This window comes from Tauraco erythrolophus, chromosome 7 (genome assembly GCF_009769465.1).
Source record: "Tauraco erythrolophus isolate bTauEry1 chromosome 7, bTauEry1.pri, whole genome shotgun sequence".
Lineage (NCBI taxonomy): Eukaryota > Metazoa > Chordata > Aves > Musophagiformes > Musophagidae > Tauraco > Tauraco erythrolophus.
Window position 1 is genome coordinate 29569536 of NC_141471.1, and position 20745 is coordinate 29590280.

General features: G+C 37.3%; 1 protein-coding gene across 1 annotated transcript in view; it reads left to right on the forward strand.

The window, feature by feature from the left end:
• Positions 1-20214, forward strand: part of NXPH1 (neurexophilin 1) — a 150979-nt gene extending 130765 nt beyond the window's left edge. The window contains exon 2 of the mRNA XM_086614803.1: positions 19453-20214. Within this exon, the coding sequence (XP_086470929.1) occupies positions 19453-20214 (762 nt within the window). The remainder of the gene's footprint in view (positions 1-19452) is intronic.
• Positions 20215-20745: the final 531 nt, after the last annotated feature.

Genomic DNA, 20745 nt, shown 5'->3' on the forward strand with positions numbered 1-20745 from the left:
TATGGTCACGCTTCATTACGACTTAGGTATTTATACCAAGATGTGCTATAGTGTCTTCAGCTGGTACTTTGCTCTTAGCACATGGCAGGACTGAGCCCTGGCTAACTGACTTTGCTACCGATACTAGCTTCCTTCACATTTTTCAGAAAAGGCTACTCTTGGAGGATAAAGAGGATATTTTTAAAGGTGGTTAAAGGTTGTTGTCCAGCAGCACTAGATTTCAGAATGGAGTAGGCTGAGAATTTCTTGATAAAGCTCTTCTTTATCAAGACTGAGGATATTCACAGAAACTGGCTTGGTGAGTTCGAGTTTAAAATTTTTTTGAATGTGTTTGGTTGATTCAGAAGGAGCTTCTTTAAATGAAAGAGGAAAACTTTTAAGGTGCAGGGGCTGGTGATGGTAGTATGCCCATCTCCATTTACACAGTTGGTTATTTTTTGTTCTTCCAGTACAAATCTACTTAAATGTTGGCCATAAACCTTGGCTGCATTTTAATATTGGCTATATACTTGTGATCTTTCTCTACTGATGCTTAAAAAGGGCATTGACTCTTCCTTTTATTTGATTTCTGTCTGCAGTTATAAAATTAATCTCCCAGCCTCGTGCTGCAATGACCTGTGTCAGTGGAAGAGAGATAAGTTTCTTTTTTTTTTGCCTTAAAACTTCTTCCAAAGTTACAAGGAGTTTAGCACATTTACTTTCTCTTTTCAATTTTAACAAAGCCCTTGTCTTTTTTTTTGGATTTCTATTTTATCCCTGTCATTTTGGTTCTTTTGTTTTATACTTCACATTTTTTCCACACTCTTTTTTTCTTCCCTTCAAGCCTAGTTTATAGTCTCTGACAGGATTCTTTCTATGCTATCTGCCAAAACATCTGTTCCTTTTCTGAATAAAAAGCTTGCTTCTCCAGAAAGTGTCACACGGGTCCACACCAACTATAAACCTTCATTTCTTTCCGCAACTTTGCCAATGATGGACCAGAACTGGGAAGCTTTGTATTCTTGTCTGTCTTGTCTCATTTTTCATTATGCCAGTTCAGGTAGTTTATTGGGGAAAAAAATCTGCATTATTTGGATTTCACTATACGTATTTCCTTTCAAAATATGCGATTAGTTATTTATACTTTCTATTTTTAATCTTGCAACTATTTCCTGAATTTCCAATCAAAGCAGATATTAACTTAAAATTGATTCCACTTAAACATATTCTATTGCCTGTTCTTTCCTGCAAGGGCCAGATTTACATTAATACCCTCACCAAAAATGCAACCTAACTGTTCTTGATTCTTCTTGGACTGATTTTTGGTGATGCTACAATTGTGCAGTTAAAGTCGCATTCAGAGCAATTTTGGGTTCCCTTGAGGAAGTTGTGTAACTTTCAGTACTTGGTTTTGCCATTTATAATTTTTAATGATTATAATAATTCATATGTAGTAGACGGACTTGATTCTTTGTAAAGTTCTTTGACATCTTTAAGGAAAAGTGTTGTATTTGAACAGCATATTGTTTTTATATTGTGTTCCCACAGTATAACAAAATTAATGTCAATATTTTTCATGTTACGTTGTATAAATGGTCAATACTAGCAATGAATCATTCAAGTATTTCTCCCAAATACAGAAAGAAATATTTATTATTTTCTATGTTGTAAAGTAAAGGAAAAAGTGTTCTCATATGTTAGTCTGTGGCATAATTTGCTGTCGATATGTTGCTGAGATCATTGTCTTTTGACTGTATTAATAACTAAGAAGAAGAGGGTTTGCTGGTGAATGGTTTTAAGTTCCTTCAAACATCTGAGCCTTAGTGTGGTAAATAATATGAGAGAACAATGGATAGAAAATTCCCCCTGGAGTAACTGTAGCTTTTTCACTATTTCAGTCCCCTGAAGTTTTCATTAATTTTCATAGAAAATGAATGGAGAATATAAATATTTTTTTAATCTGTCCGATTTCTTCATCTTCCCAGGAAAACTGTGTATTTCCATTGTAAGATTTGTAGCAGTTACTTAGGAGTTTCCAGTGCCAATCTGGTATGGGGATGGGGAAGCACACATTCTGCTCCATTGTTCACTCTCTCTGCTAGACACAAAGAGAGTTTCTCCAGGCGGCAGAGATTTGATAAATGCTGGGAAGCTGTGTGAAAAGAATTGCTAAGGAAATTGAATTAAACCCCTCTCCATGGCTTGATCCCCTCTAGAACAGGTGGCCTGGCAAACTGGTCACAAGTTCCTGTTGACTGCGTCCATCCAATACCTCAGTCCCCTCGTGTAGGGGGTTTGTTTGTGGAATCTGGCAAGCTGCTTTCTTGGAGGAGCTGCAGCAACAGGAGGAGGGTTGGGAATGGTTCAAAAGTCCAGAGTCTTTTCATGGCTCTTACTGTGTTTTGCTGGTTTTTTTGAAGTGCTTCAGAGAGATCAGTTTGAGTTTTCTTATATGAAAGTTTGAAAATTCCTAGTCAAGGAAATATTTCCAATGCAACACAAACCATACTTTCTCAGTGAGCTTTCTGTGAGGACTCGCTTGTGTCTCTTGTTGAGATCCTAAGGTAAGACTTGCGAGTTTTTTCCCTTCTTGGCCTAAATTGCCCAAAACATTAATTTAAAAATAGTTCTCATTACCTATGTAGGCCTCCCCAAGTATGACCAGGACAGCAGGAAATTGAAAATGTTCTCGGTCCTCACAAACATTAATTATTTCAGTAAGTTGATATTGACTGGGCTATTCAGTAACCATGTGGAACAGATCAGAACTTCTGTCATGCCAATGTATGGCATGGAGTAATTCCACTAAAGTGCAGTCAACTCATATTATAAATTGTTTTTATTTGTACACTGGAAAACCAGTGCTCTCTTTTTGTCCCTTGAGGTGCAACCTGAGTGGCTGGTAGCATGACAAACTGGGAGGCAGTTTCCAATGTGTCCTTCTGTGTGAACTATGTAAGGTCTGCCAAAGTCATTGTGCAACTGGATTCGTGAAGCCTGAACTCATTTCATAAAGGAAATAGTCATCCCAGTGAACGTATACAACTACTGTGATTTGTATTTACTTTGGAAGATTTACATTTTTTGATGGATAAAAATGAAGAAAATTAGGGCTCTGCCAATACTGTGCCACAAATATAGTGCAGACCTCTGAGCTAGAACTGTGCAGGCTATCTCCTGAACCAGAAAGCACAGAGCTACATCAGCTCAGCATAATGCCCAAGACAATAAGCTCTGCTAATAGGTGGGTCTAATTAGCTTCTGCGCCACATCATGTCCACAAAGCTTGTCTGCTTTGAGAGACCTTTCTAGTATTTCTATCCGAGATATTACTTAGTAAAATCTCAGGGCAGAAGGCTCTGCATTCCAGTTTGCAATGATGATGTGCTCTAAATACTATAGAAAATTAAATGTAACTCATACAAGAAAGTCTTCAACAGGCAGGTTTAAAGGAGAAATGTGGTTCTAAGCTTCGTTACAAACATGGTCTTAAATCTTGTAAAAAAAGCAATATATATTGACAGGTACGTGTAAGAAAGATGAACTTGTGTGACAAACTGCAACAGTACTAGGTATTGACATTTACAGGAAAATTAATATCTGTTTAATGACATTTTAATCTGGCAGATGACGTGCAGGTAGAACCCCATGTTCTTCCAGTTTTAAGCTTTGCAATAACACCTGAGTGCATGGTAGACCACATTGCTTCTATCTTTCTTCTCTCTCAGTAAATGTTAGCCTAAAATATAATTGAATGTAAATTTGAAAATAACCAAGGAAAATGATTAGATCTGGAGATAAAGAACTCAGAAGAAGCTAATCATATTCAGGAAAAAACCCTCAAAGATAATGCTCTTCATACTTTAGCTTGAAATTTGAGGAGGGGAAAACCTTTTGTTCATTTCTTTGCTGTATGATCTTTTTTTTCACAATTAAATTCAACACAAAGTGAATCTCAGCTGGTTTGGAATTATATTACCATCTGGGGGAAGATTTTGAAGCAAGCCAAAACTAACAGATTTTCACCCAGCCCCTTAAGAATTCTAATTGCCAGGAGCTGGGCATTTCTTAGGAGCAAACTGAAAGAGCAGTAGAGTGAGTCTGCAAGGTCTTCTTGGCTGCAAGATCTTCTTGGCTGAAGATACTTTTTGATTCATAGAATCACCTACAGCTTGGCAGATGTTTTTAATATTTCTAGGTAGACAATTTCATCTATACTTCATCTGAAAACTATGGTCAAAGCTGTAATTAACATTGTCAAGTCTGCGCATATTCTTGATGATGTTGTTGGTTAAAACCAGTGTTGAGCAGAGAGGGTCAAGCTGCATGCCTCAGGGGCTCTATAGTGTACTTCAGAGTCCCTCAGTAGGGATTAGCAATTAAGTTACTAGTTCAGAGCCAGGAAAGGTCAAGAGTGATTAACACTCTTTGGTTCCATTGGTTAGTGGGAAACAGATGTAAAATGAAGTGATGATCAAAATACAATTCCTGGTAGACATCTTACATCATAAACACCAAAATCCTAATGATCCCTTGCTGGCAATCTGATTAGAATGGGCAGTAATTGAACAGGCACAGAGACCACCATGAAGCCCTTATTGCCGTTCCCCGTAACAAAAAGTACTGCCATTTCAGACTGAAGGAAGCGGGAAAATTGCAGTATCTCTGCCTGAGCTTTTTGTGTTCTGTTGATATATTTGGAAATCTTTAGTCCTGAGTGATATTAAATCATATTTTGGACCACAAATATATCTGAAGATTATTTTAAGTTCTCTGAATGCAGAAGATCCTGCAATTTAGAACTGACATCTTTTTTTGATAATTTTAAATGTATGCAGTTGATCCTCAGCTGGATTAATCTGACATAGATCTGCTGAAAAATTAGTTAAGTGGTAGTCAGTGAAGCTGGTAAAGCATCTTATTCTGCATTATTCAAAGTACCTGATCATATTTGAAAATGCACAAGTAGTTTAGAGAAAGTATATAATAGCTAATTTATGTGCATTATACACACGACTCCTACCTTTCTTCTACTTCTTGGGCACCAAATATGTTAGAGTTAGGGTTAAGTTAAAGGTTGAATGCTAGGGACTTAGAATGAGGATATTATATTTTGGATTGGAGCTTAAGCTTTGGGTATTTGGTTAGGTTTACTACCATGATACAGCAAAACTGTAAATTCCAAAGTTTCATGTTCTCACACTAACCTGCAACTGATGAATGACAGTTTCCTTCTTGTAAAAATGTCTTTTAGACCAAATCAGTGTATATGCAGTTATCCATGGAAAAACCATTCTGAACTTACCAGAAAATCTATTATATTAATTTATCCAGGATATTACTGGATTCCACTAGATGAAAGTGGAATGAAAATATCCAGCAATATTTTAGCAACAAAATCTGTAAGATGAACGCACAAAAAATTTTCAGTGAATGGATAAAATGCTTAAAGGATCTTGTAACAAGCACCAACTGGGCTTTTCTTGCTGTCCTACAGTCCCTTGTCCTGATTATCTATACAGTAAACTAAGAAAGAAAACACTCTAAAAAGCTAATAGCTTGAATAAGGTGAGTAAGATGTTGCTAGTTTCCAGTAAGTTTATAAAAATTATATCATTAGAATTTTATTAAGTAAATTTAAAGCAATGGAAAATATTCTTTTTATTCACTAAGTAGCTCATGGATTACCCAGAGCTGCTGTTGACTGACAGGTGAAGGATAAAGGAGGAATTGAGGGTTTCACATTTTGGGAAAGAGACTATATTTATATGATTACTTTCATTATAATTTTTATCAGAGGAATCAAGTTAAACATTTCTCACGACTGAAGGCAGGTGATCCTGTTCCTGGAGAAAACTGGGACCACCTAATGCTCTGCAAGTGGTTTTCAGGCTTCTTGATGACCTGGACTTTCTCAGTTCAGTAACACAACTCACTTTTGAGCTGACTTTGTTTCCTTGAACCTGTGTCCTTTTTAAAACAGCTAGTGGCATTTTGTATCATCTCAACCAGTTACTCGATCCAACCTTTTTGGGGACATCCTGGATATGACACTGGAAAGAAAAGTCCAGAGATTTGTACTAACTCTTAGGTCTGCAGTTGAGTTAGGACATTGCCAATATTTCTTCTTTTAACTTTGCCTTTGCCAAATCTGTTTCAATGAGAAAGCTCTCTTGAGCAGTGAATATATATGTTTAGTTTCTAGTACACCCTAGCCCTGACCACAGGGTGGTCTGTGAGCTTTGCAGTAACAGCAATAATATGTGAAACTAACTGTGAGTTTTGAAAGGATGTCTATTCTGCAAATGCATTTCAAAGAAACACAAGCAACAGTGTCGTTTACTCCCTGAAAAATGGAATTATATTTAAATTAAATGCTTTTATGAGTTCATTGAATGTTATTTAGCAAGTATATTATAGTGAAGGCATGTTACCTATTGCCTTAGAATGAGGATTTTATTGCTTTTTCATAGTTATCTTTTGTATCTGCATTTGGCAGGTAACAAATGAAATTTGCTTGCTAAGGTTAAACTATTTTGTGCTGCTGCTCAGCCACACACATATAGAGGATGAGACAATGGAAAAAAATGTTATTTGGTTTTTTTGGGCAGATATAGGAATATATTAATATACAGTCATCTTGACCTGTCTTTGAAGAAATGTTTATTTTCTGAAAGGCGAAGAACTTAACTCCCGTCTGAATCTGTCCATTGAAATCCTTTTCATTCAGGAAGCTGCACGAATGGAACTGCAGATAGAATTGGCCCAAATAATTCAGTGCAGTCAAAGTGGTGATGCTAGGAACAGTCTGAGGTCAAAGCAGAATGGACTCCAAGTATCAGTCAAAAAAGATGAAGACTCTCTGGAGCTTGGTATGGAAAGTTCCTCTTTCTCTGTCCGTTTTCAGTACCACTGCATTTTCTGACTCAAGTGGATTTGGGACCAATAATGTCTGATTCTCCCTGAAAACTGAATTAGTTACACTTTAAGAATATGAAAATACGCTGTTGAGTAAATACTAAAGCCTAAACTTGTAAGGATTTCAGCCTAACTTCTTGGACTCGTGTTGTGGGTTTTTTTTTTAATTTCTGGAAACAATGCTTTGCAGGTTTCCCTTTAGTCTAAGTCCATTTTGATAGGCCAGTCGAATTTTTTTACATACCTGAGAAGTCTTTGTGATACAAGGTCAGAATAATAAATTTTATGTTTTTATTCTTTATGTAGGAAAAGTAATATAATGCCACCACTACTTTATTACTCTGCAGTCATTCTGTTACTGTGCAACTTAAAACATTTCAGCCATCAGCATTTGGAGAAAGTTCATAGGTGTAGGGCACTCTATTATAATTTGCCTTTAAAGACTACATTTTGTCCAGTCACCCTGCCTAGAAATGCAGTTATGGATCAAGACATTGGAGCTAGTTCTGAAGTGAGCTGAAGAGATGGTAAACTGAGAATGTATTTGTACTACTATAGCCAGTGCTGTAGGACTCCAGTATTTCTGTTTATAAGTTGTTAATATTTCTTGTTAATTGGAAATGTTTGGACATTTTCTGAAGACTGGAAAAGTCTCTGAAGGGTTTATGAAACTAGTACTCAAGTTTTGGTTAAAAAAATAAAATCTTTCTGTAATTTAAGTTGTTCAGCAGAAGTCAGTAGACATAAAATAATCCCAAAGATGGCAGTTTACTAGTCCTTGAACTATCTTGTATTCAACTTGCTTCAGTACGTCTTAATATGAATTTAAAGGAATATATCAGAGCTACTGTACGTTACAGGAGAGGACTCATAGTCCTCCACAGACAAGCTCACGTATTTTCTTCCTAAGTTTGTAATTTCGGTGGGATAAACTTAGCAATGAATAACCTCTTTCAACTTATGTGTCAATGCCCAAAGGACTCTTAACTCACCTCGATTTAAATTAATGACTTTAGTGATAGTACTAGCAATTGGACCATGGCTCTCATGGGCCAGATATTTGCATATGGAATTTGATTAATCCTGCTGGCTATTAATTTTCACTTTTAATTAGGTGTGATACTATTGCAGGAAGAAAATACAAGACTACTATCAGGCACAATGCTGATTTTCTATTGGGTTTTCTATTCTGTTTTGTTTGGCTGTGCAAGACTCCCTCACAATGTCTGTTTGGATCAACTCAGAAAGGTACCATAGACCTAAAACCTGATCAAGTTCAGCGATAATCACTACAAAGAATTACCATACTGAATGAATATTACATGTTTACAGGAGCATGTACACTGACGGTAGAGTCCTGCTCAGCTTTGGATCAAGAATAAATTTTGCCTGAATCTTGTAAATACATAGCATGTGGTGTCTCCTAGTTTTCAATGGGACAATCCATATTTCTTTGACATCTTTGCATTTGGTGAACATTGCAACATATTTGCGTACATCATAGCTAGGAATGAATGTGAAGCACTTGGCTTGCCCAGTAGAGCTGGCACCCACATGCTGCTTACTGCTGAGCAGACCCTTGTAAGAATTAGCAGACTTTGACAAAACCACCAGGAAAATCTCCATAAAAATTAATTGAGTACCCTTGCAATAGAATAGCTGTTTAATCTTCCCTGCCTTACCAGAACAACATTAAAGAAACACACTGCTCTCCTCAGAGATGGATTTTAATAAATTTTGGTATCCATTGATCAAATGAATGAATGATCAATGCCTATTAAACAAACACAGTTAGAAAGTGAATATATCACTGCTTCTGTTTGGAATTCAAAGAAAAGAAAACTTTCTTTGTGATCACGGACTTCTGAGAAGTCAGTACCCATATCTGGCAAAGGCATAAGGTGAAGATGAAGGCATAAAAGTTAGCAGGGATATGCCAAACTCTGAATGAACCTTGGAATGGCTTCCACTGTGCTTTTAAAATGCCTTTCCTGAAGTCTTCGGCTGTTTGTAACAAATGAAGAATTCATAGTGAACAACAGGCAATTTTCATCAAAGGAATCTATACTTTTGTAATAGAATTTCTTACACTTGTGCAAGTCTTTTTTTGTATTTCACGAGCATGTCATACAGATATACAATTTCTTTGTGTGGAAATGTACGCTCTGCCACCATCAGTGGGAGTTAAATCTCCTCAAAAGCCATATTGGTTCAAATTCAAGTTTCTAGAAGGTGCCCATGAATATCTATGTGGAAAGTGACTCAGTTGTATCAAGATTCTAACGCTTTTCTTTGGAAGAATATGGTATCAGACACATGAGCAACAAACTATTTGGGTAAAATATAAGAATATTTTACTTTTATTAAGCTTTTACAGTAACAGTGGGTGATTGGAAACTATGTAGGAAATGAGTAATACTAATAAAGCATGTTAATAGTTCACGGTGGCTTTGTCCGTTATGTAGTACTGCGATATTACACATTATAGTCTTTTTCACCTTCTTCAGAAGATATGTCTGCCCATATGAAAATGGATATTTTCTTCAGTGTGTTATATATAAAGCAAACTACAGTGCAAATTTTGATTAAAATGTTGCTCTGTGGCCTTTCATATAAAATCTAATTTTATTTAATATTACTTTCTACATGTATGCAGAAAATGGCAAGCCAATATTAATAAAAGAAGGCTTATAGGAATGTGGAACTAGAACAATAGATCCTAGACAAAATTTATTTACCTAGCTAGACTTTCATTTCAAAGTTAGCAGCACTCTGTGATACTGACATAATACAGAGGTCTTAAAACTCTGTTAGACATTTTTAACCCACTTTAATTTATTCCATGGAAGTTAATCCCCTGCTGAATGGAGATGGGGTGAATTTTCAAAAGTCATAATCCACTGAAGTAAAAAATCTTTAATGACAACATAGACAGCAGGCTTCAAGAGTTTAGTTCAAATTCTTTCTAAAAATGTAAAACGTAGGGCAAGAGTTAATAGGATATTTCATACAGTTATATTTCAATCCTTTTCCAAATCTTTATAAATTCACTTGCGTCTCCACCATTAGAAATATTTGGGCTGAATTCCTGCACTTCTAAGGCAAAAAGCAGAAAGCTGTAAAATTGTAGTGTGAAGATTTTCACAGTGTATTGTATCTCATTTGGTCCTTCAGTTCACAGGCTATTATATGGGATAGTATAATATTTTCTAAATTGAAAGAGAAATGATGTTTTACAAACCAAACACCTTCCAATCTGCCTTACTGGGCAAGAAAATGTAAACAAGCTACATAATACCGCAGTGTGATCATCCTTCTGCTCCTCTAGAATTTTTACAATTCACTTTAGCTGTGGATCAGGATTTGGCACATAAATTGAGCTGAGAGAGTCCGTACATTTCCTGTGTATTCCAAATTCACATTTTTACGCTGCCACTTGACTACCACCTTTGGAGCTGCCTGGTTAGCGAAGTACCTGTAACTCAGACAATGCTTCCTTTTGTCATTTGATCTAGAAGCTCCTCTAGTGCCAGCCATAAACTTTTACAGCTTTACTTGGCCTGAGCATGCAGGCACCAAGCTTCTGCCTGAACCACACAGGAAACACGCTGCTGCATTGCTAGATTTTGTTGTGCTAGAAATTCTTGTGGCTGGAAAAGAATTTAAGTGGCATCAAATGAAGCTAGGAAGTGTCTTGTTCAAAACAAACAGGAGGAGGAGGTTCCTCAGATAGTCTGAGGTGGAACTACTGGTCCCAGGGTGTTTCAGATGCTGGAATTTTCAGAGAGAAACGGGCAAGTTCTTGTAAGTGGTATTTGTTGAAGGTTATTAAATTCATAGCCACACATCCAGCTTAGGAAGTCCTTGATCTGCAAAGGCTTGAAGATGGGAAAGATTTTATGGTAGAAGTAGTATATTCTTTCCCTGATTTTGAATTCTTTGACAAAAAACAACCTTTTAGCCATTTTTGGATACATGGTACAGGACTAGATGGACTTTTAGTTTGACTTGCTAATGTTCTCCAGGGTGGAACATTTCTTGGGGTTTGTTTTTTATCGCTTCCTGCCATGGATCTACAGATCTGGTTCCTGGTTCAAAGTTCCCAGTTTTCCCCAGGCACTTAGAAGAGACTAGAGGTTTAATTCTGAATCTGATTTCCACAGTGGAAGTTTGTAAAAGGAAAAAGAAAGTCATGGGCTCTTATAAAGAGCTATACTGCCATGGCTGCACTGGTAGAGTGAAGCAGATAAAATAAAAACGGGAAAGAAAATTTCCAGTTAGGGCACTACTATCAGAAGAAATGTCTCCATATTCACAGTCTAAGCCTGATTGATTTCAAGCACCTATCTGTCCTTAGCTGACTAAACACTTTTTAAAAGCCTGCTTACTCAACACTTTTTGTAGTCATTAGTGAAAAAAACAGGCCCAAGACTAGTTTTTCAGATTCTGAATACCTGCAAAAGTTGTTTGTATGATTAAATCAAACCCAAAAGATAACAGAATAGTACAAAGCCACACTGTTTCCAAAAGGAAACCTCCACATGGGAGGAGCAGTACTAGCAAGTTTGCACACCTTGCTGTATGAGTCACACAGCACTAGCTTGGGTGTTCTTACAGGTGCATAGGGAGCAGTGGACTTGAACATGACTAGAGTATTTCAGAAAGCATTTAGATAGAGCAATCATTGTCCTACTTCCAGCCTGCAACCTTTGTGTTCTCTTTCTAATGTTCTCTCCAGGGCAAACTATGCACCATAGGTCAGGTTTACATATGGCCAGATAAAATAAAATTAAATAATGAATAAAATAAAATTAAATAGCTCATGGAGATAGAGGAGGTAGTTTGTTCTGTTTATCTCGCTCTCTCTTGATTATAGAATAAGCCTAGAGGGATAGTTTAAACCTAAGATCTGAATTCCAGGTGAATGACGTGATCAGTGAGGTGATTCCCACTCTAGATCATGTACTGAGCTGGCACAGAACATTTCTGCCTCTTTCTTTCATCAATGTGTTACCACTCCCAGGACTTGTGGCAGTGTCAGCTTAGCCTACAGCCAACATGAATGAAAGGGAGAGGATACGAGATTCTAAAGCAAAATTTGACATGGTAATTCTTAAGTATTCTCATTAGAAACCAACCATTGAAGGTGCTTTATCACTTTTGCATTTCCTGAGAATTATTTGAGACTTGCTAGTTTTCAGACTTATTTATAGCAGGCAACTCACTTTGTGTAGTAGAGCACTGTAAAATTGTTGCTTGTGCTAGTTATTTTTCTTTTGAAGAACAGCCCACTGCAAAATCTTAGTATTTTATGATCAACGACTGTTAAGAATTATAATGTCTCTAAACAAAGCAGTGTCTCTACTGTTTTATTAGTGCCCTCATCCTTTTGTGGTTACAAATTTTCTAATTAATCTTTGATTCTTAGATCTCAAACAGATATTGACTGATATAGGCTCTCTAATTTCAATCATGTTAAATTTCACTGAATTTATATCGGCTTCTGGTCTTGCATAACCCTTATGTGAATGATGAAAAAAGCTCAGGTAGCCACATTTTCTTTCTAACAAGGGCCATTCAAAACCAGCATGATAGCTCATAGATTAAAACAAGAAAAATACAGAATTCAAAGCTGAGCTGAGTGTAGTTGACAGTATTAAGCTGATTTTTATGAATCCTAAGGTAGATGTACACAAAACCTGCAGTAACAGTTTAATGTAAGTTTAATTTTCTAACCTAAAGCCAGTAAAAAAAAATTTACCTTGCCTCCAGTTTCTGTGTGATAAAAATTTATATTTTTTTATACTTAAGTGAATGACCCCAAGTGATTACCAAATATTTTTGAAAACTTCAGCTGCATCTTTTTCTATGGTCAGTAATGGAAGGAGGTCACCCTATGAATTCTGCAGGGCTCTGTGCAAGGACCTTGGCTGTTCAGTATGTTCGTAAATGACCTGGGAAAGGTGAGTGAGAAAGTTTGTTGATGACAAAACACTTCAGAGTAGAAAAGATAAGAGCCAACATTGAGGAATGGCAGAAAGATCTTATCAGAATTAGTAAATAGGCAGTAAATTACGGAATGAAATTCTGTGGTAGTAAATGTAATGTGAAATATGTGGGGGAAAAAGAAATTCCAGCTTCATATATAGATGAGATTGAGATTTTAGGGTTATGACAGCTCCATGCAAGCATCATTTCAGTGCTCATTAGTGATCAAAACCAAATAAAATATTATTGATTAGCAGAGAATAAAAGTGAACAAATAATAGAAGGCCATTTGCCACAATACAAGACCATGGTTCTGCCACATCTTGAATACCATGTGCCATTCTGGTCTCTGTCTAAAGATAGAAATGAGAGTAGAGCTGAGGAGGCTTCAGAGAAGGACAAAAAGGAAATGCAAAGGTATATGTATAGAATGACTTCCATATCACAGATTATTCATGTTACTGAGGAGGCTGGTACTCAAGGCTGGAGAAGTGATCAATATTTATTTACTTCGATGAAAAGATGCAGGTGAGGCATGTACTGGTGGGCTAGAAGTAGGCTTTATGCGGCTAGTAATCATCAGATTTTCTGCTTGCTGATACTTGCAGGAAAAAACTATGTAAAGTGTAGCAGCAAAGAAAAGTAATGAGGAGCATGGCAAATTTGAACAGAGACTAAATTTCCATCTGGAGAATGAAGAGTTCTCCAAAGAAGTCAGCAGGAGCCAGGTTCAAAACAGTAAGAGGGAACAGAGCTGTGAAACTCATTGCTGAAGGATGTTATGGAGGTTAAAAGTTAACAAAGGGTCAGAGTGGACGAATGCACAGAAGAGCAATCTACTGAGAGTTACTGAAACAGAAAACAAATACAGCAACAGTATCTAGCAGAGGAAACTAGAAATATTTGATAGCTGTGAAAAAATTAGGAGACTATCGTATGCTTTCCATGTTCTTGCTCTTCTCCAGGCATCTCTTATAGTTGCTGCTGGAGACAGAACATTTTTCTAAATCAGTCTTTGGTTTGATCTGCACAGCCATTTTTGTGTTCCCATTTGACACAGTAGATCAGGATTTACTGTATCATTTGTCAGATTCATCTGAGTTTGCATTTTTTGATCAACCAGTCCACATCCTTATTCTTTTCATGTCAAGTAGCAAAAAGGCTTGTAAGTTATACTCAGAGAGGTCTGTTTCTGCAAAATATTAATGTGTATGATTTTCTGTGTTTGTGCTCCCTTTCCCAAGTACTGGTTTGTAACAGGTACAAGTCCTTCACTGTATTTTACTCCCCCCTGTTATAATCATATCTCCCTTAAATTTCATTCTCTTTTTTTTTTTTTTTTTTTTTTTTTGTTTATGGTCAAATTTCCATAGAATACTGGCTTTGACTTGTCTGGAAATTGCTCGCAGAATAAAATATTTCCATGCCACTAGTAACTTTGTACAGTGTGTAGACAGGTATAGGAAGAAAAAATGATCAAAGAAGAACAGTTAACTAGGTCCAGATTTTGCTCTACCTATTGCATAAACAGGTTTAGTATGGGGAAACTGGATTCAGCTAAAATTTTCTGAGTTCTGTCCCGCCTGGACAATGGTCCAGTTTATAGTTATGTCCATCAGTGCTTGCCTACCCGTGCTGTGTCTGAGATATCCGATTGAGGAAAGAAAATTCTGAATTCTTTCATACAGAGTATACACACACTGCTGCCAAATTCTTACAGTGCTATGCTAGCAAAAACGATCTTGGTTTTGATTAGTTATTTACCTGAAGAGAGAAATTTTCTACCTTGAGTATTAGATTGTTTGTTTACATTTTAATTTGCCCTCAAGTAGTCATACATTCAGAGGAATAAATACATGATTTCTAAAGCAATACTGTAATTATAGGTAATGAACTGTAATAGAGCTAGAATAAAAGGAAAAGAGTGAGAAATCAAGAGGCATTCTGTAACTCTTTGAATGACTATTTTTAAAATCTCAAATTGATCAGTCTTAAATTAATGTTAATATACCTATGGTTGATTTTACTCTGAGGAGAGGGCCTAAACCACCACTTGAGGCCTTCATGACTTCCTAAGATCCCTTTCCAACTTTGTTTTCTCGGCTCCAAATGTTCTGGTTTGACCTAACAAAACATTCAGGCCTCAATGTCTTCAAAGAGAACTCTAAAATTTCTGAGAGAAATAAACTGCCTATCCTTTAGGAAGTGCTAAATGAACTACACATGTTCATTAAGATACATTTAATGATGTTAAACATCATCATAAAAAATTCTTAACCCTCAAAAAGGAGGATATAGGATAATAGGGTATTCTATTTTAATGGAGTAAAAACTGAATTACACGTCAGTTCCTGTATTGCTTTTAATGACGCTTTGGGATATTGTGCCCAGCGAAAGCCCTGTCTTTGCTCCTTCCTAGAAGCAGAAGAAGACATAGAATAACAATTTGTCAGTTTTTGTTGGAAAAGAATTGCCAGGCAGTCAGCTGCTTGTACCTTTTTGATATCAGCAAACTTTATTAGGTAGTGGAAATTCATACTTTCCATTAAAGTACAAGACCAGAACCAAAGGTCAATCTGCCATGCCTACGGAGTGCTTTTCCACTTTGTAGCATTGAATAAGCATTTCTAAATATTTTTGCTCCTTACTATTGTTCTATACAGACACTGCTGACATAATAATAAATTAAAACCACTTCTAGCTATGCAGTCGTGGAGGAAATCTCCCTCCTCAGCCCTTTGGCAACACTGACCTATTGCACTGTAGTAGTGTTGTGGATCAACCCTGATGGGCAGCTAAGTGGCACATGGCTGCTCACTCACTTCCTCCCCTTCCCCAGTGGGACAGGACATGAGGAAAGGAAGAACAAAAGCAAGAAAACTTGGGGGTCAAGATAAAAAAAATGTTTACTAAGTGAGAGATAAGTGGAGGAAGAGAGAAGAAAACAAAACAAAACAAAACAAGTGATGCAAAGGCAACACTCATCACCTCCCATAGATAGAGTGATGCCCAGCCAGTTCCTGAGAAAAAGTTGGCTAACTCCCCACTAACTCCCCCTCTTTTCCTTTTAATTGCTAGGCATGATATTATATGGTAAGGAATATCTCTTTGGTTAGTTCAGGTCATCTGCTCAGTTGTGTCACCCCCCAATCTATCGCGCATCTACCCCAGTCTATTCACTTGAGGGGCTGAGAGACAAACAGAGGCGGCCTTTATTCTGTGCAAACACTGTTCAGCTAGAGCTAGAACGTTAGTGTGATACCAATGTTTTGGTCAGAAATCTAAACCACAGCATCGTATGAGCTGCTATGAAGAGAATTAACTCTATCTTAGCCAGGCTCAGTACAAGTGGGCCAAACTTTTCAATGTTTTATCTAGCAGTAGCACCTGGCTGTGGAGAAGGGGGCAACTCTGGTTATAGTGAACTGATTAATAAGGTAGAGTATACAAGTTTCTGAATTATATGCAAATATACTCAAGAAGAGGATAAAAAAGCCACCATAGAATTTGGGCTGCTCAGTGTTTTAGCCGTCCATTAGCCATTTTACACTGGATCATTTTTCATGCCCTGCTAAAACGGGTCTATGTTTCAGCAAGTTAGTTTTCACACTACTAAGTGCGCATGGATTTGCATGATCTTTCCTGTATTTCTGCAGCCTTGTGATTGGAAAGAAGAGAGACGGGAGAAGATTGTGGATTAGTTCACATGAAAATAACTGCTGCGTTTGCAGAAATTCTATTACACAGCAACGCCCTCTATTATTATGTGTGAAAGTCTCTGAGGATACATATAGCTACTTTCTGTAGCACATAGTATACTAACAGTATATGAAAAAGCAGTTGTCTGGAAAATGTTAGTGAAGAACAGTGAATTCCAGGGCTTTTTTATTAACCCTCGTGGGCTGTTTTTTCTAGTGCTTACACAGACACTTGACTAGGGAGGGCAGGTTCAGGCCTTTAATCATGAATGCAACCAGTTACCCACACCGAAAATCACAAACAAAGGTCTTGCAGCTAAGTGCATGACCAGAAGTCTTTCAGGTATTACAAAGTCAATGACAGTAACAATCAATTGTATTTGTTAGATCAGGTATGAAGCAGTACAGCATACATGGAATCTGAATCATCCATTTCCATGAAATATACCGTCTTTCAGAAAAACACATGTATTGGATCAGTCAGCAACTATTTCAGAAAATGCTGCTTCCTTTCCTCGGTGTTCAGTTTTGTACATCTGAAAAAGAGACCTTCATTTTAAAAGGTTTTTATACTGTTACATCTTGTTACATGGACCTTGTAGTGTAATCCTATGAAATGTAAATCATTGGTTACAGAAGAGAAAACAAAGGAAAAACAAGCTGTGAGCAAAGAAAAATAAGTGGTAAGCAATCTGTATCCTAACTACAGATTGCAGGTGTACTAGCTCTGCTAGCTAACTGCTTAGATTCATAACAGGTTGACAGATTCATGCTAGACAGGCACATTTTTCCTTTTAACCACATTTCTCTTCTTATTTTGTACTCTTCCCCCATATGCCACAGCAAAATTATATTCTGAGTCTCTTTCTCTTTCCCTGTGACATCTTCATTGCTGCTTCATTAACCAGAGCACCATCAGTGCATTTCATTACAGCTTTTCTCCTGGCTCACTGTGTTGATGTTAAGATGCAGCTACAAATGCTATCAAAATGCAAGTCTGTGTTTTAATCCTTCCTTTCATTCAAAAGAGGAGGAAGTAATCTCTTTGGCACAATCCTAAAGAAAACTTATATTTTATCTATTACCCTTACTGGCCCACCAGCCTGAAATTCACTGGGGATGTATAGTGTGGGATGTGACAGATTTATTTACCTATTTGTGTACTGTAAAAGGCTGGGGGCATACCTCCTATGTGATCAGTGTATTAAGACAATTTAGACTGATTTTATGTACGTGCCTTCAACTGACCTTGAAAAAGTACTGAAGTTAATGAGAGCATGTTTCAATTCCATGATTGTTAGGAAATGAAAAGGCCATGCTGTGATAGATATCCTCTGTGACATATACCTCCAGTCGTACCAGTAGGGAGGGGCCATGATTTAAATACTAGCAAGTTTCCAATGGGTTTTCTGGGTTGGGAATACACTCAATTCATTTTTAAGTGAAGAGAAAGATAAAACTGCAAATATGATAGGAGCACGTAAATCAGTGCCAGAACACAGAGGAATATAACAGGCATATTCATAATCTCCTATGCAGCCATAAAAAGGGAAATAAGAAACTTGATGGCCTCTTCAGACCAGTCCAAATGTTACAAAACATGGCAGTGTGTCTGGTGCAAATTTTTAGGGGGAATGGGACTGAGGGTGCTGTTCTTCACATCGACCCGCTGCCCCCTCCCAGTTCCAGCCCTCCCTGCTATGCTCTGTCAGAGCTCTCTACCAGTGCTGCATGTGAGACAGCTGCCAGGCTGCATCTGTTCTCTGTTTTCCACACAATTAAGGCAAAGAGAAAAAAATATAAATAAGACAAATTGCTCTGACACTGAATTCTGTGAAAAACTATATCTGAACCTTATGGTTTTGTAGGGACTTGGTGCAAGATTTTTATTTTTTTTTTCGAATGTAATTTTGCTGGATTTTTTAATTACTAGTTTTTTATTACTAATGATAGGTGGCCCTATTTTTCTTGTAAATACACAAATGGCTTTCTGTCTTGCACAGATCACTTTTTGGTTTGGGGAGGAAGATGTGAAAAAATAAGTGAAATGAGGAAGGAGAAATGCACGTTATACTAGATACAGACAAGGCAAATCAGTAATTGATCTTTAAGAGACCGAAAGAAAAGACTGTGACTCCTCTTACATTAATTGATACACAACACACAGTATGTACAGCTGTCAACACAAAACTCATTTAAATTTTCATTATTCTATTATTTATATTGTAGTTGTGACGGAAGGTCCCAGTCAAGAACACAGACCAATGTGTACTCATAAAAGGAGTAAGGAAATTATATTAATATTATTAGGTTTATAATGACATGAACTCTGAGCATGGTCAGGCTGGCACCACTAAGACAGCACCGTGACAGTGGACCAAAGGCAGCAAAAACAAATGAATGTGACTGTGATGGTGGAAGACACAGTCACTTTGCAGAGAGAACATTCAAGCAAGAGTACTTCACTCTGAGATGAGAAGTGGCCAGTGTAAGCCACATACAGACTGAAGGATGACATGGCTTTGTACCTTAGTTTTTGCAGTACTTCTTTACATAATTATCACTTGCAGGCATCACAACAGAAGTAGCTTTCAGACTGAAGAATAAAGTGAACAGCTGGGATTAAATCTGAAGGCCAGTGTAAAAGACTGGCAAAGGAGAATTAAGTAACAGCTACTTGCAAAGAAGAGGAAACCAGACATTTCTGGTTTGTTTTACTGAGTAAAGAGATACAATTTAATTTCTAAAAAAAAAATAGTTTCTGATGATTTCAAAATCTGGTCATTTTGGTCTCAGATGAGAATAATGGGTTTTATATTATGCATCTCAATATATCCTTTCTTTCTTCTTCCCTTCTTTTTTTTTTCAGGTTACCTGTGCAAATTTAACAAATGGAGGAAAAACAGAACTTCTAAAATCAGGAACCTCCAAATCCACACTAAAGCACATATGGACAGAAAGTAGCAAAGACTTGTCCATCAGCCGACTGCTGTCACAGACTTTTCGTGGAAAGGAAAATGATACAGATTTGGACCTGCGATACGATGCCCCAGAAACTTATTCTGAGCAAGACCTCTGGGACTGGCTGAGGAACTCCACAGACCTGCAAGAGCCTCGGCCCAGAGCAAAAAGACGGCCCATCGTCAAGACTGGGAAATTTAAGAAAATGTTTGGCTGGGGTGATTTTCATTCCAACATCAAGACTGTGAAGCTAAATCTGTTAATAACAGGGAAAATCGTTGACCATGGCAATGGGACGTTTAGTGTTTACTTCAGGCATAACTCCACTGGTCAAGGGAACGTATCTGTGAGCCTAGTGCCCCCTACAAAAATAGTGGAATTTGACTTGGCACAACAGACGGTGATTGATGCCAAAGATTCCAAGTCCTTTAACTGTCGAATCGAGTACGAAAAGGTTGACAAGGCTACCAAGAACACACTCTGCAACTATGACCCTTCAAAAACCTGTTATCAGGAGCAGACCCAGAGCCATGTGTCATGGCTCTGCTCCAAGCCCTTTAAAGTAATCTGTATTTACATTTCCTTTTATAGTACAGATTATAAACTAGTACAGAAGGTGTGTCCTGATTACAACTACCACAGTGACACACCCTACTTCCCATCAGGGTGAGGACCAACACGAATCTGAGACTGAAGCCTGGGGAATAAAAGAGGTCGTATGACAGGTCTGTAACCTCAAGGAGGAAGGCCACATCTATTGCCTGGAATGTGTCTACCCACTACTGCTGATGTCAAATGACTGAAATGTGTTAGTGGAAAACAATCTAATGCAATTTTTGCCCAGTCAGCTCCATGTATCAATCTAGTTGTAAATCACTATGGATCTGAAATAAAACCATACTCATACACAGAGACACACATCTTTTCAGCTCACATCTATTGAGATTCCTGTTAAGAAAGCTTTCATTGTCTAATATCTAACGTTTCAGGATAACCTATCATCAAGCAAAATGGATTAACTAGACAGAGAATGGTCTCTAACACAGACAGTTATGGAAATCTCTTTGAAAGTCCTTTGAGAACACGCCAATCAATAATCCCCACTCATGCATTCTACTGCTTGGAGTAGCTGTACTGGTAAATAATACTGTAGGAGTAAATACTTGTTAAAATGGGAAAAATGTGTGTCTAGAGTTCAGTA